This window comes from Pseudonaja textilis, chromosome 4 (assembly GCF_049901715.1).
Source record: "Pseudonaja textilis isolate UNSWEBS1 chromosome 4, rPseTex1.2, whole genome shotgun sequence".
Lineage (NCBI taxonomy): Eukaryota > Metazoa > Chordata > Lepidosauria > Squamata > Elapidae > Pseudonaja > Pseudonaja textilis.
The window spans coordinates 15433982-15452475 of record NC_141993.1 but is presented as its reverse complement, the minus strand read 5'-3'; the positions used below and the strand labels follow the sequence as shown (position 1 = coordinate 15452475).

The window sequence follows — 18494 nt, the reverse complement described above, 5'->3', positions numbered from 1 at the left end:
CGGTTGGGTATACCTAGTTTAATAAAAAGAAGTAGTTTAATGAAAAGAATGATTGGGAGTGACATGATAGCAATCCTTCAATATCTAAGGCAGTGGTTGCCAACCAGTGGGCCAGGGACCACTGGTGGTCCGCAAGAAAATTTTGGTGGTCGGCAGAGAAATAGCACCCCCAAAGCACCCCCCCAAAGCGATTAATCAGTCTATGCAGGAACACAAGGCTGTGCCACCCACATGGCCTGCATCACTTGCATTGCGAATAACATGAGGTAGTGAGGGGAAGGGAGAAAGAGCGGAGAGGGGGAACTTGCCCCAATCACCCCACGCGCCTGGCCTGGCCACCGAACTGCTTCTTTCAGCTTTTTTCTTCTGCTGCTTTTGGCTGCACTCAAGGAAAGCAGCAAAAGTCTTTCTTTCTCTCCCCCAAACTTCGCCAGAAATGAGTCTTTGTGACCCTGCAAGGCATCCTGCTCCAAGAGGCTGTGCCAGTGTGACAAGACTCACAAAGACTCATTTCTGGCGAAGTTTGGGGGAGAGAAAGAAAGACTTTTGCTGCTTCTGCTGCTAACCTTGCATGAAGCCAAAAGTCTCTCTCTCTCTCTCTCTCTCTCTCTCTCTCTCCCTTAGAACGGAGCTGGAGATGGTATCCTGTCATCCCAATAAAGAATGATCGATTGGTAGGAAAACGGGGTGGGGAATTGTCCTGCAGACTATTTTGGGGATTTTCCCAGGGCTCTGGTCTGCGGGATTTAAAATTATGAGTTTGGTGGTCCCTGAGGTCCAAAAGGTTGGCAACCCCTGATCTAGGGGGCTACCACAAAGAACGGGGTGTGTGTGGGTGTGTCAAGCTATTCTCCAAAGCACCAAAAGGCAGGACAAGAAGCAATGAATGGAAGCTTATCGAAGGGGAATCCAATGTACAACTAAGGAGAAATTTCCTGACAGAAAATTAACAAATGGATCAGTTTGTCTCAAGAAGTTGTGGGTGCTCTAACCCTGAAGGTTTTTAAGAAGAGATTGGACAGCCATTTCTCTGAAATGGTATAGAATTCCATGCTTGAGCAGAAGCTTAAGACTAGAAAACCACCCAAGGGCTCTTCCAACTTTGTTATTCTGTTACTTTCATGAGCTGCAGCAAGCTCACCAGTCCTCACCACTGGTCACCATAGATTTTTTTTGGGTGAGATACATTTAAATAAAAGTAGACTTAAAAATGGAAATAGTTGAGCTACACTGGCAAAAAAAATAAATATTGATCTTGGTGGCTGCTCAGATGACCTTGGACACAAGAAATCTTTGACAATGGCAAATGCAAATTGATATGGATGGCTTTTACTGGGACTTTTAGCTAGGCACAAATGCTAGGGTCAGAATAGCAATAGTAATAGCACTTAGACTTCTATACTGCTTAATAGTGCTTTACAGCCCTCTCTGAGCAGTTTTTAGTGAGTCAGCCTATTGCTCCCAACAATCTGGGTCCTCATTTTACCCACCTCGGAAGGATGGAAGGCTGAGTCAACCTTGAGCCTGATGAGATTCGATCTGCCAAATTGCAGGCAGCTGATGGTTAGCAGAATTAGCCTGCAGTACTGCACTCTAACCATTGCACCACCGAGGCACCGAACAACGTTGTGCTTCTTGTTACAATGCAAATAAATGGCAACCTGGAGGCTGTTTAATCTGCACACAAAGTGAACCAATTGCCAGTGTTGCATCTCCACAGTTTATGGAAATTCTCAGTCATCCAGGCTATAATTATCCCAAAGATACTTTTTTTTCCAAAAAAGCAATTGGACTTTGTGTTTTTTTCTTTGAAAACATTTTGCTTCTTATCTAAGAGGCTTCCTTCCATTCCCCACCAGTCAGTTACAACTGAATAAGCTTCTTGGATGAAAAGCAAAAAATCTTCAAAGAAAAAAACCAAGAATGTCCTTTTGGGGAAATAGCATCTATGGGTCTCCACAAATACTTCTTCTCTTCTACCTTTATTCTCAATCAGTTTTTAATCGATATACTTCACTCCCCTTCAAAGAGAACTAAAATGCAGAATTAGATCTGCCATCAAATATTTTTAATGTTTTATTTAATGTTTTATTTATTTTATTTGTATAACATATAAAAATTCAATTTCCATCAAACAATGTGTTATCTGGGTACAATTGTTTTTAGGCAATCATGATCAAAATGTTTGCAATAGTATTCATCACAATAACATTAATAGTATAATAACAATAATATTTAACTTGTCTACTTTAACAAATCACCATTTTAACGTTTATCCTTTTTATGTCCCCATATTTCTAACTTCTGTTATTATTATCTAACCATTGATAAAATAGGTCCCATATCAAAAATTATTCTGTTTTTTCTTTGTCCTTAATAATAAGCATTAGTCTATCCATTTCTGCACATTCTAATATTTTCTTAATTACACTCTCATCTGTCAGGATCTCATCATACTTCCACTGTTGTGTAAATACAATTCTGGCTGCAGTTAGTACATGTACAATCAAATATATAGTCCCTTTGCCATCAAACATTTTGAAAGAAGCAACTGAATGCCCAGTTGGGGCTGCAGCTTCCTTGCAGATGCTCCCCTCCCCCACAAAAAAAATCATTTTCATTATCCTAAGTGGGAGTTTCTGAGACCAGACATAATTTCACTAAGATAAAAAAGTGCTTCATATAAGCATTTTAGATGGAAGAATGCAGGCAAAGGCAAGATCCATCTCTTATTCTCCTGGTAGGAGGCCAATCCTCTGATCATGTATTCCGGGGGTGTCAAACTCAAGGCCTGGGGACCAGATCCGGCCTGAGGGGTACTTAGATCTGGCCTGAGGGGCCATCCTGGAAACAGCAAAGGACCGGCCCACGGTGCTTCTGCCAGCCAGAACGGGCTCCCGAGCTCCATTTTCACTGGCAGAGGGTTGCAGGAGGCTGTGGCAGCCGAACATGGAGCTCGGGAGCCTGTTTTCGCTGGCAGAGCGCTTGGGCCACCACAGGTGCCCCCGACACAAGTGATGATGAGCCGGCCACACCCACCCCAGCCCCCAAGGTCAAACACAACTCTGATGCATCCCTCAATGAAATCATGTCTGATATATCCCATCATCACTTATTGCTGCCATGTTGGCTGCAGTTGATAGGTACTTGAGTTCATCTGGACAGTCACAAACAGATTTAGTATCAGTACTAAAGCATCCTGATTTAGTTTGTTCTCTCAACATGGCACTTTTCCTAAGAATTGTTTAGTAGGCTTATCGACCTGGGATTCCACCAAATTCCATGTGACAATTCTTCAAAATTCTCATCTCAAGCAAGAAACAAGATCAAGGGAAATAATCCTCAAACAATGAAGGGTTTTTTTCCACTTATGGTTTCACACGAAGGAATCACATAAACCCTACTATAGGGGGTGTCAACCTCACGACAACATATTGTCATCACGTGACATATTGTAACTTTTTCCCCCTCGCTAAAGGGGATGGGCATGGCCAGTGCGTGATGCAGACTTAGGTAGCCAATTGCAGATAGATAGATCTTTAAGTGAATCGGTGATTCCGTGAGCAACTCAATCTGCCTGCCTGCTCTTCCTGCTTTTGGGTAAAAGTTGCTCTATTTTTATAACAAAAAAATATATCAATATTTACATAAGTATTTATAATACTTACCTACAAGCCATGCCCACCAGTCACATGACCACCAAGCCATGCCCAGTCCGCAAGCCACACCCACCCAGTTACATGTCCACCAAGCCACACCCACAAATTAGGCCACACTCACAGAACCGGTTAAGAAATTTTAATCGTACCCCTGATCTGGCCCACGGGTCACGAGTTTGACACCCCTGCCCTAGTACCAAAATCTATTCAGCTACAATGACATAAAACAAACTTCCTAACCTGATGCTCTCCAATTGAGTCAGAATTCTACTCTTATAACCCAAATACACCTGGAGACTATTAAGATCTGAGGCCAACCAAAAAGATATGGCCATTTTAAATTACAGCATTTAAGGATTGCATCTCATAACTAAACAGATCTCAAAAGTGTGAATTTTCAGCTTCCCTCCTCTGAAAAGTTCCATAACGAATATCTTGCAATCCATTTTTTTAAAATCAGATCCCCAGAACTTAATTGGAAACCACTTGACTTCTTGCAAGAAATTCTTCCTGACCAATAAACAGCATGAATTGTATCTCTTGGCAGCCATACATGTAATGAGACCTCCCTTGTGGATCCAGTTGCAGGATCAAGGAAAGAGTTTTTGTTTGTACTTATCAAAAGAATTTGGCATTTGGCTTTCACTTCTGCGGAATCAAGTTTCTTACACTTTTACTCAAATGTAGGTCTTACAAAAATGCATAAGCCCCCCATTTTGTAATCTGAAGTAGATCAAGCTTTACCAACTGAAGTAAAAAATATACAATTTTAAATGGTTAAGAGCCTGGGTTTAAGATTGAGAATTATACAGAACTTATCATTTATTAAAGCAACACAGACTGCTGACATAGTTAATGTAATTGAGATTCTAATTTTATTTGCGGGTATATTTTTCTTTTCTTTTTTTTTCAGAAAAAAAAACAGATGGTTATTTATCTAAGGTCATTAGGCATCTCCGGAGGAGATAATTTACTTCAATTAAAGAGACTTTCCTCTTTTTTAATGAACAGCAGCAAGAGATTATCAGAAGCTCCAAAATCAGATCCCACTTAGCTTCCACCCCAAACAATACGAAAATCCTGCTGTCTTTTCTGCACCTCCTCATCCATGGCGCATAATTGCATGATCATAGATGTTCATCAGCCTGTGCCTCCAGAATGGATGGACCATTTCTTCAAAGTTTATGCCCTCACTACAGGTTGTCCTTGATTTATGACCACAATTGAGCCCAATATTTATGCTAAGAGAAACATTTGTTAAGTGAGTTTTGCTCCATTTTACGACCTTTCTTGTACACTTGTGAAGCGAAGAACTGCGGCTAAGCTAGTAACACGGTGGTTAAGTTCATCTGGCTTCCCCGCTGACTTTGCTTGTCAAAAAGGTCGCAAAAGGTGATCAAATGACCCTCGGACACTGCAACTGTCACAAATAGGAATCAGTCGCTGAGTACCTGAATTTTGATCACATGACCATCGGGATGCTGCAATGGTCATAAGTGTGAAAAATGGCCATAAGTCACTTTTTTCATTGCCTTTGAAAAGTCACTAAATGAACGGTTGTAAGTCGAGGACTACCTGTCCTGCATGTGTCCTAGCCCTAGAAGCTACCAATCCATTAAAAAGAATACTGCACAACTTTAGAATCCTTTAAAAGAAAAAGTAACGAAACATTATAAGAGAGAAAGATTATCTAATAAATGAAAGAGACAACTATTCATCTTTGGGACATAGGCATTGCTTTTGATGAAGAGAAGTCTAAGTATAATTATAATAATTTAAGTAAAATTTACATCAACACCTTTCTACCAGGGGTTGGATGCAAATATTTTTACTACCGGTTCTGTGGGCGTGGCTAGGTGGGTGTGGCCATGTGACTGGGTGGGCGTGGCTTCTTTTTTTGTGCAGCACCCCACGCTCTGGTGGTGGTCGTTGTTTTGCCTCTTGGGCCTCAGGGAAGCCTCCTTACTGCAAAGCAGTAAGACAGCAAGGGGGATCCTGGCATAGCTGATTGTTTGAAAAAGTAATATCGGTTCGGCTTAACAGGTAGCTGTTTTTTTTACTACTGGTTCAGCTGACCGGTGGGCCGAAGTGCAACTTCTGAAGGTTCTTGAAGAACCATCCATCCCAGTCTGATTTCATGAAGAGCTGACATTGTTAATGACACCAGTCTTTAAGCCAACAAATACATTTGTGACAAAAGTTCCTACCCAAGTCTCTGGATCAGAGGTCTCCAAACTTGGCAACTTTAAGACTTGCGGACTTCAATTCCCAACTATGAGAACTCTTCAACTATGCTGGCTGGAGAATTCTGGGAGTTGAAGTCCGCAAGTCTTAAAGTTACCAAGTTTGGGGACCCCTGCTCCAGATGCAAAATTGAACCCAGAACCACTTAAGAGTACAAACCCAAGTCTTTGTGAAAAGTTTTCTCTCACCTATAACAACTGACATCCTATTCCAGAGCCCGTTTTTTCTCTGATTAGGAGAATCTTATCTTATCTGCATTTAGGTCTCAATTTATGAGCTTGTATCCAGCTTCAATGCTATTAAACACAGACCAACCACTTCCCTGGTAAGAGTGTGTGTCATCATCATTCCTGACTGCGCAACCACCACTCTAAAGATCTCCCCTACATTTTGCACCGGCTGCCTGAGGAATTCTGGAAGAAGGCTGGGAAGGCTCTCTTGGACTAATGTTTAATAGTTTCTATATAATGGCTGCAAGCCATCTGCTAATTCTAATCAACATGAACTCATGACCGCAAAATGTTATGAGTCCAGCTTCATTCTGCATAGCTCATATATTGCTGCTGACATTGTCAACAAGTGTGCTGTACGGAAATTCAATTATTCACTTGTTTCATTAGTAAAGACCACTCCACTCCTTCCTCTTGCCAATTCAGCCGATACAGGCAGGGATGTCCAATGTTGCACAGTCAAAGGCAAAAAAAAAAAAAAAGAATTTCAGAGCGTTGGCTTATCATTCCTTAAATCAAACCTATTTTCCCAGATCGCATATACATGGAATACACAAAGTTAATTCTTGAGCCTGGTCTGAACTTCTGAAAAATTATCAGTTTTACCAGTCCTCTAGTTCTAGAGATACTTGACTGGGTAGCATTTCCCCAGTAATATCCCAGAAAACAAAATACTCTAATTTTGTTTTTAATGCTATGTATGCATTATGACAATGCCAGGTTGACCCTGATTCTTGCTAAATGCATATGGAATTAACTTCCTAGTCAATTTTGTATTGGCAGTGACTAACATCTTGGTTGTGGTTTGCCGGTAACCGGTGCAGATGGCAGCAGTATTGGACAGTGAAGACGAAAGGGAACCAGTCAGGGAGTCTGGCGAGGGCTCAAATAAGGGTCCTGCGTCCGATGCAGGGATGGAGCCAGGACCATGAGAGTGGGGTGCTGCCTTCAGAGTTTTGGGAGTCTGGCAGCAGCGAAGCAGAGGACCCCGGGGAGCCTGTTCCCACTGCGCATGTGCGAGAGCAGTTGAAGCAGAAGGGGCGACTCGGGAGTAAGGCTGGGAGGTGATGGCCCCTACCATAAGGGATAAAAGTCAGACCTCAATGATGAAGAGCTTTGCAGGAAGCAAGGCAGTTCAGTAATTTTTGAGTCCTTCGTGAACCTCTGTATTCTGGTCGGGTTTTTTCTGGGTTTTGGAGTTGGGTTATGTTAAAGCCTTAATTGGATGTCTGTTTGTTGGCAAGCATTCTACAGCACTGAAAAGCATGCTCTTATCTGGAGGAACTGGGTATAATTAGTTTTGGCTTGGAATGTAAGTAATTCCCAGCATCGCATTAAATAGGTTTTACTTTTAAATTCAGTTTGTGTTTTATTAAGTTTGACGAAGCCTGAGTCAGAACAATCCCCAAGGGCAAAGTGCCCATTAAAATGTTTTGTCCTTGGCCAATTAGAGAACCCAAAGGATTCCAAAAGGTCTTCAAAGTTTCCTATTGGCCTGGCTGCCATTTCTGTTGAAGCTCTGATCTCCCTATAGCTATTTTCTGTAAGACACAACACTCCTGACACAAGGATTCATACAACGTGAACTCGATAGATTTTTCTTTTACCAAACAAAAAGCTATAAAGTAGTAAGAACGAGAACAAGAATAATCTCACACCAGTTAGAGATCATTATCCTTAAGCAGCGGGTTGGACTAGAACAGGGGTCTCCCAACCTTGGCAACTTTAAGACTTGTGGACTTCAACTCCCAGAATTGAAGTTGGAGACCCCTGGAATAGAAAAACCTTGGGATCCCTTCCAGCCCCATTATGATCAAGTGCAAGCAGCAGCTTGTGATTTTGTCTTCTGAACTGTGTACAGGTAGCAGTAAACCATTCTTGCATGTGTCTCACTCCCAGGACTTCAAGTACCGGCCAGGCATGAACAAGAAACTGAGTACTGAACTCAGTCCCTAGAAATCTGCTGAGGTAAAACAGGCCGGTGGATTTGAGAACCATTATTCTAGACTACCCTGGATGTAAACACATGCTACCACCCGCCTCTATAGAGAGGATACATCCTGGAGAGGTTAACATGTTAGGGAATGTTCAACCAAGGCAACGCAGGCCTTGAGATTTTCAGAACTGTCTCCATATTTGGTTCTTTTGCCACAACAACCCTTTTGTATAAGAACAGAGGGTGGGGGGGACGGGGACAGGCCTATCTCTGAAATGGCTTCCCCAGAACTCCATGCATAGGGACACGACTGCCATTTCAGCAGGAATCCAGGTTTTACTTCACGTAAACTTTTAATGCTGGCTTATTTTTTTCTGTTGGTTTTATATCCCATTTGAATTAGAATTAGAATTCTTTTATTGGCCAAGTGTGATTGGACACACAAGGAATTTGTCTTGGTGCAAATGCTCTCAGTGTACATAAAAGAAAAGATACATTTGTCAAGAGTCAAGAATCATCAGGTACAATACTTAATAATACTTAATGATAGTCATAGGGTACAATAAGCAATCAAATCATACTAGGAAACAGTCCATATAAATCGTAAGGACACAAGCGACAAAGTTACAGTTTTGTTTTTACAATGATAGGTTGGCGGTTGCTTTTGATGTTTTTTTTCCTTACGGGCCGAAAATCAATGCGTGAAACATTAGCAATATCGTTTTTTTAAAAGGGGAGGATTCAGACATGGTTGTGAAGTGTAACCTGTTACCTCTGAATTAGTGTTACGAGAACCCATCTTTGTGATAAATCAGGCAATTGTGCCTGATGCCATAAGCAACTCACAAGTTAGTACAATGGTGAACCTAAGTGTTGTGATTTATTTCACACCCAGATGTGTGCCTCCCTCGGTTATCAATCAGATAGATTACTATCCTATAATCTATCTGCCTTTATAATTACATACAATTGCTGTCAGTTCTATAGCTTACCTTTTGACCATCCTTGGTTGCTAACCCTCGAAATGCAAAGTGGTTATATGGTTAATTCTATATTACCCGAACCGATCTTCATGCCTCACAAAAGTTAGCGGTCCTTAAGTGTTATTCCAACCCAAAGGCATCCTCTCCCTTCCTGCTCATCTTAGCATTTAGGGGGGGGAAGAAGGCGTGCCACCACACACAGGTGTACTTGTAAACCTCACCTGAGTTTTGAAACTCAACGAAAAACCTCCGAGCCCCTGACTCAGGGGGAAGCCTCCCTCCCAGACCCCCAAGGGGCAGCAGCGCCTGGCCCGGGCCGGCTCTTCAGCAATCCCCCTTGCCCTCTGAAAGCACCCAAAGCCGCTACTCGCCTGCGCCGGTTCAAAAGCAAAAGGCGCGCGTCCTTAGGATGGGAGGTGCGTTTTGGGGGCTTTAAAGAAAAGAGCCCCGGGGAGGGAGGGAGGGGGGCTCCACACGAAGGCAGGGCAGGGGAAGCGCGGTGGAACCCGGGTGCCCCCAAGAGCCCCGCGGGGGGAGTCTGAAGGGGCGCAGGAGAGGGCAGCGAGGCGGCGGCGGCTCCTCTCGGGCGGCTCACTCACCTACGGCTCGGATGAGGAAGCCCTTGGGGGCCCGCAGCGCCCTGCGGAGCCAGGCGTCGCGGAGGAGCTGCAGGGGCGCCGGGGGGCCTTGCAAGAGCAGCACGCCGCCCCGCAACCAGCCCTGCAGCCGCACCCGCCCCACGGCGCGCGCCAGCCCGGCGTTCCAGTAGCAGGCGGCGTTGGCGCGCCGGAACGCCTGGAAGACGGCCGCGCCGCGCGCCTCGTCCTCGCAGCAGTCCGCCTCAGCCTCCGCCTCAGCCCTGGCCGCTTCCCGGGGCCCCTGCGGGCGGCGACGCAGGACGAGAGCGAGCGAGCTGGGCGCCAGCTGCACGGAGCGGCGGGGAAGCGGCGAGGGCGACATGCTGAGGCGGCGGCGGGGCGCGTTGTGCCCGTCAGCGCCGCCGCCGCCGCCGCCGCTACCAAGGGAACCGAGTTGTTCCTGGCAAGGGGCGGGGATAAAGCTGGCCGGGCTCCAAGCGAGGGGCAGCGGCCCCGGAGCCAGAATTTCTCGCTCGCCTCGTTTCCCCCCCACCCTCGCCCTCCGAAGCACCTGGAGGAAGCGGAGGGGTGGGGAGGGCAGGCTGGCCCCGCGCGCTGCAGTGCGCTGCGCTCTGGTCTGCAAGGCGCGCCCATTGGACCCCGCGGGGCTCACGCAGCCCCTCGGGCGGCCCAGGCCCCGCCGAAGCTTCTTCCGTCGGACCCTCATCTGGACCGAGTCCTGGGCTGGTGGGGAACGAGGTTCCCCGCCGATCGGAATACAATAGGGCTGCGGTCGGGGAGCGCGCCCGACTGAACAAAAAGTTTGCCTCGCCTGAAAATCGAATGGAGCGGTTCGCCTTTAGTCGAAAGGACTTCGGCGTCTCTCTTGGAAAGCTACGTTGCTCGCCGGTAATCGGGGTAATTTTGCACTCAGTTATGACGAAGGGAAGGAGAATTACCCTTCTAGGGAATGCGCGCAGATTTTCAATTAGTTTCAGAGGCGGAAGAGGGGCATCTGCCCGTTGATCAACCATCAGACTCTCTTAAATGTATCCTGCACGAGTCAAAAAGAGGACTGTGGAAATATTTACAGACCCCTCACATCCCGGACATAAACTGTTTCAACTCCTTCCCTCAAAATGACGCTATAGGGCACTGCACACCAGAACAACTAGACACAAGGACAGTTTTTTTCCCGAATGCCATCACTCTGCTAAATAATTCCCTCAACACTGTCCAACTATTACAAAGTCTGCACTATTACTATTAACCTCATCACTCCTTATCACCCATCCCCTTCCATCTGTGACTGTATGACTGTAACTTTGTCACTTGTATCCTTACGATCTATACTGACTGCTTCCTAGTATGATTTGATTGCTTATTGTACCCTATGAGGATTATTAAGTGTTGTACCTGATTATTCTTGATTCTTGATGAATGAATCTTTTCTTTTTATGTACACTGAGAGTATTTGCACCAAGACAAATTCCTTGTGTGTCCAATCACACTTGGCCAATAAAGAAGCCCTATTCTAGTCTAGTCTAGTCTATGTCTATTTTGTTCTATTCTATTTCTATTTTATTTCTATTCTATTCTATTCTATTCTATTCTCTATTAAACGGAGGTCCCCAAACTTGGCAACTTTAAGACTTGTGGACTTCAACTCCCAGAATTCTGGGAGTTGAAGTCCACAGATCTTAGTGTCCAAATTTGGGGACCCCTGTTCTTAAAGGTGTGAAAAAGTTGCTGGCAGAATAAAAAGCAGTTCTGGAAAACTCAAGATGATCTGCAGAAAAGGTCAGAAGGGTGAAACATCTCTGAGTAGAAACGGGGGTGGGAAAGGGGGGTGAGTAAAGTATTTGTATTTATAAACAGGGAACTCTATTCCAATTCCTACTCTATCCTACTCTTTATTGCTGCCCTCCCCCACCAGGAATAGGGCAATTGTAGACGGAAGCATATCTGCAGGTACTTTGGGATCAGAATTTTTGTTGCTAAACAAAGCAGTTGTTAAGAGTATTGTGCTATGGTTGTTAAGCGAAGCGTTGTCGTTTTAAGTGACTCACACAACCCTTAAACAAATCTGCTTTCCCCCACTGATTTGCTTGTTAGAAGCCGTCTGAGAAGGTCACAAACAGTCATCCCATGATCCCAGGGCCCTGCAACCATTGTAAATACATGCCCGTTTATCAAGTGCCTGAATTTTGATCACATGACCATGGGATGCTGTTATAGTTATATGTGCAAGGACCAGTGGTGGGATTCAATTTTTTTTTACTACCCGTTCTGTGGGCGTGGCTTGGTGGGCGTGGCAGGGGAAGGATACTGTAAAATCTCCAGTCAGAGGTGGTATTTGCCGGTTCTCCGAACTACACAAAATTTCCACTACCGGTTCTCCAGAACTGGTCAGATACCTGCTGAATACCACCTCTGGCAAGGACCCATTGTAAGACACTTTTTTCAGGGTCATTGTAACTTGGAACGATCACCAAACAAATGATTGTAAGTCAAGGGCCGCCTATATACTATTTCAGCAAATTGTCTCTTCAATTCTTTGGGATCTCTCCAACAACTCTTTGTGACTCAGGGTTGTCCAGGGATAGGACCAAAAAGATCATGATAGGATGTCATGGAAGCTACAGGCTGACTTTCAGTCTTGCTGTTGCTGCTTCTGCCATGGGCTCTTTGAACTGTATATAAAATTGCTCATAAAATGCTGCTCTTAAAAGTGGTCTTAGGATGCTGGAGGTTCCTGGACCAAGACCTCCTTGGTGGCCCTTAAACTCAAAATTATTTGCCGGCTATTGAAGATACTCACAAAAATTTTAAAACAATTATACTATCTTCATTGTTTTTATTTGTTAAAATTGCAGGGTTTTTTTTTCAATTTAGATATTTTATGTTAATATTTAATGGTTTAATATTGTTATTTTTACATGATAATAAAGTAGGCTTTTCAACCAAATTCAGCCAAACAATTATTCTGGGAATGCAGCAATTTTAAATTTTAATATGGTGAATGATAATAAATATAACCCACACAAACAAAAATTCTTTTGGGGTTACAGTTGGACTCGGATGCCTACTTTATCATTATGTACTAAAGTAGAAACAGAAAGCAACAGAGCATCAAAACCACGATTAATGTTACTGCTGCAGTTTTGCCAGTAATATTTAGTTTAAAATGCAAAATTGCAAGATCTGAGATCTCTCTCTCTCTCTCTCTCTCTCTCTCTCTCTCTTGCGTGCTCTGAAAGCAGTGGGTCTACATAGCATTTCTCAACCTGTGAAAAGTGGCTGGGGAAATCTGGGGGTTCGAAGTCCACACATCTTCAAGTGGCCAAGGTTGAGAAACACTGGTCTATGGGATGTGGCTATGTCTGAAAAAAAAAAAGCTGACATAAGCAGGCTGGCAATACAAACTTCATCCCTTTGGTAGACGCCTGTGACATTGACACCAAAGGGGCGGGGCTTGCATTGTGATGCGATTTCTGCCAATCTACCTTGCCAACCTAGCACCTGAAATAACAGCAAATAAGAAACTATTTAGATGAAGTGAAGGATAAAGCAATTGGGGAAGAAATGGTAGAACTATTAAACAAAGACATTACTTGGTTGGAATTGAAATCAGCAATAGAGAACCAGAAAAACAACAAAACCGCGGGCCCAGATGGGATTCCAGGGGAGCTGTACAAAGCAATTGCAGAACAAATTGGACCTCTTAGGGTAGAAGTTTTTAATGATGCTTTATTGGCAGCCAGGATGCCAGACTCATGGAGGGGGGCATTGATTTCACTGATCCCAAAGGAGGATTCGGATCCCCGATATATAAACAATTATAGTCCGATATCACTGTTAAACACCGACTACAAAATATTTACTTCTATTATAGCAAGCAGATTAAAAAGAATGCTAAACGCGCATATACATGAAGACCAAAATGGATTTCTCCCAACCAGACAAATCAGGAACAATTTAAGAACAGTATTAGATGTCTTAGAATTTTATGAAGCTCACCCCGAAAAACAAATTGCACTTATGTTTTTAGACGCAGAGAAGGCCTTTGACAATTTAAATTGGCAATTTTTAATCCAAAAAAATTATAATATGAATCTAGGCACCACATTTGAAAATATTATAACAACTATTTATGATACACAACAAGCCAATATTTTAATAATATACCCGCCTAATAAAAATAGAAAAAGGAGTCAGACAGGGCTGCCCACTCTCACCCCTGCTCTTCATATTATCACTAAAAGCATTATTAATGCGAATTAGACAGAACCCAGATATAGAAGAATTAAAGGTTAAGAAAGAAGAATATAAGTTGCAAGCGTTTGCGGACGATATGATTTTTTTTATTGAGGAACCAATAGAAAGAGGACAAAAATTGATGAATGAATTAGAACAATATGGAGCAGTAGCAGGACTCAAAATTAATAGGAAGAAAACTAAATTAATGACTAAAAATGTAACAGAAAATAGAGTTAGAAGAAGTTATGGAAATACAAGTGACAAAGAAAGTTAAATACTTAGGAATATGGTTGACAGCACATTGTAAGACACTCAAGGAAAATAACTATGATAAATTGATGCAACAGGTAAAGAAGGATTTAGAATCATGGGGTAAGCGGCAACTTTCATTATTAGGCAGGATCGCTGCCATTAAAATGAATATTCTTCCAAAATTTCTATACCTATTTCAGACGATCCCAGTTAAATTACACAATTTTTTTTTTGAAGAACTCAACAAAATAACTGTAAAATTTATTTGGCAAGGAAAAAAACCTAGAATAAATTTAAAGGCAATGCAGGATATGAAGAGCAGGGGAGGACTGGCACTACCAAATTGGGGGTTGTATTATATTGCTGCTCTTTAGTATGATTGAAGGAATGGGTGAATTTAACTAACAAGAGAATATTATTTTTAGATGGCCATGATTTGCAGAGTGGGTGGCATGCTTTTTTATGGGATGTAGGGAAAACTAGTCAAAAATACTTCCACAGACATCTAATCAGAGACTCATTATTAACTAATTGGAAGAAAATACGGAAAAAATACTATATAAAAGTACCAATTTGGATTTCAACAATGGAGGCGATGATCCACCCAAATAATCTGTACATCACTAAAATGATTAAATATAAGGATCTATTGGATACACAAGGAAATTTGAAATCGAGGCAAGAAGACAAAAAATTGATCAGTGGGCATACCTTCAAATTCAAAGTAGATACCAACAGGACAAGAAAGAATTCGGAATCAACAACAAACCCCAGCAATTAGACAAAATTTTATTAGGATCAGGCAAAAAAATATAACAAAATTTTATAATTATTTATTAGAAGTCGAACTAGAAGAATAAATTGTAAAAGGGAACACGATTGTCTGGAGTAGGAATGTAGGACGTAGCATCACCTTAATAGAATGGGAAAAGGTCCGGGGTAGAAACAATAAGATTACAAAATCGGTAGCATATAAAGAAAATGCCTATAAAATGTTTTATAGATGGCACCTTCCCCCTTCGAGGTTAGTGAAGATGCACCCCAATATGAATCCGAATTGCTGGAAATGCAAAAAAAAAAAGAAGGAACTTTTTTCCATATGTGGTGGTCCTATACAGAAGCTCAAAAATACTGGCAGAAAATTAAAATTTGGCTGGAAGAAATGACAAAAGAGCAGATCGAATACAAACCAGTGTCCTTTTTGTTAGGGATCTTTGACAAACAAATATCAGAAAAAGCGAAATATATAATAATACACATTCTGACAGCGGCCAGATTAGCCTTTGCCCAATGTTGGAAGCAGCCTCAGGTTCCATCAGAGGAAATGATCATTCAAAAAATCTCAAGTTGTGCAGAAATGGACAAACTAAGTAGACCTAAGTACACCTCAATATACTACAATAGCTGGAACTGCTGGTACAAATGGATTGACCAAAGATAGATTTTACATTATAAGGCAAAAGAGGATAGGACAAACCCATAGCAGTGATATACAGATATATGTAAAGATTAGGTGTGTGTATATGGCATAAATTAAGGGTTATAAAAAAAAAAGATCTTACAAACTGTTGAAGATGAGAATGTTTTTAATTGTTTTCTATTTTTTCTATTTTCTTTGCCTTCTTTTCTTTCATTTGTGTGTGTGTAGTTGGTTTGTTTTAATTGTATAATTAATAAAATTTATTTTTAAAAAAAAAAATAACAGCAAAATTTGACCTTGTCTTATAACAAAGTTAGAAGGAACTTCGGAGGTCTACTAATCTAGCCCTCTGATCAAGCAAGAAGACCCTGCAATTTCAGACAAGTGGCGGTCCAGTCTTTTCTTAAAAACCTCCAGTGATGGAGCACCCACAACTTCTAAAAGGCAGGTCATTCCAGTAGTTAGTTATTCTCACTGTTAGGAAGTTTCTCCTTCTCCTTTTCTAGGTTAGTTTCCACCCATTGTTTCTTGTCTTGCCTTCTGATGCTTTGGAAAATAAGTTGACATCCCCGCGCCCTCTTTGTGGCAGCCCCTTAGATATTGGAAGACTGCTATCATGTCCCTCCTGGTCCTTCTTTTCACTGGACTCTCCCGTAACCATTCTTCCTGTTTTAATCTCCAAGTCTTTAATCATCTTAGTTGCTCTTCTCTTTCTAGAGTCTCAACATCTTTCTTACAAAGTGATGACCAATTTCATGTGTGGTCTTACTAAGTTTTATAAACCAGTACTAATACTTAACATCATCTTGAGTCTATACCTGTTTATGCAACCAAAGATTGCATTGGCTTTTTTGATTGCTGCCATGCACTTCTGGCTAGGGTTTATCTTCCACGAAGACTCTAAGATCCCTCTCACAGTTACTACTTTTGACCCATTGTACATTTGCTTTTTCTTGCCCAAGTGTAAGACCTTACTTTTCTGTACATTGAATTTCATTTTGTTGGATAGGGCCCAGCGTTCAAGTCTTGTCAAGATCCATCTGGGGTGTTGGCTATTCCTGCCAGTTTAGTGTTGTCTGCAAATTTGATTACCCTTCTGTTCCTTCATCTAAATCATTTATGAAGATGTTGAAGAGTACTGAGCCTAAAACTGAACCTTGGGGTATCCCACTGCTTATTTCCTTCCACGTATATGTAATTCCATTAATGAGTAAACATGGTAGCCAGTTACAAATCCATTTGTGGCGATGTTGCCTATCTCACATTTTCTAGCTTACCAAAAAGTAGGTTGTGGTCTCTTTGTCAAATGCCTTAAGGAAGTCCAAGCATACTATCTTGCTAGTCCGCTAATTTAGTCACAAAATTCTGCCCCCCAAAATATATTTATAGGAAATACTTTCTTACACCAATCCAAGGGACTATTCTGCCCATGACCAGATAAATATCACCAAAATGGATAATAACCTGTGAGCAATATGAAAAAGTACAATTCAATCAGCAAAACCAGGAGCTGGTTCCTGACAAAACTCAGTTCATAACTCTTCCCCCCGCAAAATTGCAGCTTAAACTAAATAGATTTAATCAGACTAACAAGCTAAAACCACAACAAAAGAGCCTGTTTGGTCTAGTTAAGGGTAGAAAGCTTGTGACTTCTAGTCCTACCTTAGCCATGAAAACCAGCTGGGAACCTTGGGCCAATCACTCCCTCAGTCCAACTTACCTCACTGGGGTTGTCTTTAGAGGGTAAATAGGATGACGCATTAGATAGGTTCACTGCTTTGAACTACTTATAAAAACAAAGTAATAATCCATAAATATTCCATTATCATTATATGAAGGAAAAGACTAGATGTAATGGATTCCAGGTGTTAACTAGAATGCCTGACAAACCTCATTAGACTTCCATTAAAAGAAGCAAACACAAAAGATGACATGATGGTTGATATTGAAGACAGAAAGTGAGAAACAGGAAAATTTGCCTAACTAAGCAATGTATCTGAGAGAATAGAAAGAGCTGCATTATATTTAGTTAATTTAAAAGTACTTAAATAGCATACATTGAAATGTATAGAAAGTATCTACTGTAGAGAAAGTATTTTAGCGAGCATCAAAGTAAGTGATGAGAATCACTTAGCACCCCAACAGTGTTTGATCTAAAAGGTTTGCAAGTCTGTAGCAAACAGAAATTTTGGTATGTCATTCTAGAAAAGGATTAGAATTTACAAGAATTTAATGCAGTCAAGTTGAGAAAAAGTACATAAAGAACAGCCTGTTTAGCCCTCTTCTATTTTTCTGCTTTTATTTTCATGCTTCTGCAAATTTCCAAATATTACTGTAGGATTATAAAACCAGAAAAGAAACAAAGTCATTAGTATCCCTCCAAGTGAGCAAAATGCTGTTAAATAGTGCAGCACTCCAGAGAGAGTGGGGAGGAGGGAGGGAGAAAAAATAAATAAATATAAACATATATATAAAATAAACTATATATATATTTGTTTGCCATTTTAGGAAACTGGTAGAATGGTACCTTTTATGTAGCTGAGGAATAATCCACTCAGGATTTGCATATATAGAAAAATCATGAGGCAAAAGTGAAAAATCAACACTTCTTTGAAATGTAGCAACCCTGCAGGGAGCAATTCCGTGGTCTTTCATGTTACTGGCTTGTCCTATTCAGTAATGCACAAAGACTGCTGGTATTTTATGTTTTTCACGCTGAGGTCTCAGCTCAACCATTTCCTCTGCAGCTCCCCCATTTCTTTAATGCATGTGCATTCTTTAGAATCTAAGCCCCCCATTTATAGTTGTCTTCTTTCAGCTGAATTACTAATTACTCTTAACCTGTTGCCATCACACCTCCTTGCATTTTTCCTCACATTTCCTCCCATGCTTCTTTTTCCATTTCTTTGAGATGCTGTAACATTATCAACGC

General features: G+C 41.7%; 1 protein-coding gene across 1 annotated transcript in view; it reads right to left on the bottom strand.

Moving 5' to 3' along the window:
- STOX1 (storkhead box 1) overlaps positions 1-10275 on the bottom strand; it is a 37877-nt gene extending 27602 nt beyond the window's left edge. Inside the window, exon 1 of the mRNA XM_026713507.2 lies at positions 9652-10275. Coding sequence (XP_026569292.1) covers positions 9652-10012 — 361 coding nt within the window. The 5' untranslated portion in view covers positions 10013-10275. The remainder of the gene's footprint in view (positions 1-9651) is intronic.
- Positions 10276-18494: the final 8219 nt, after the last annotated feature.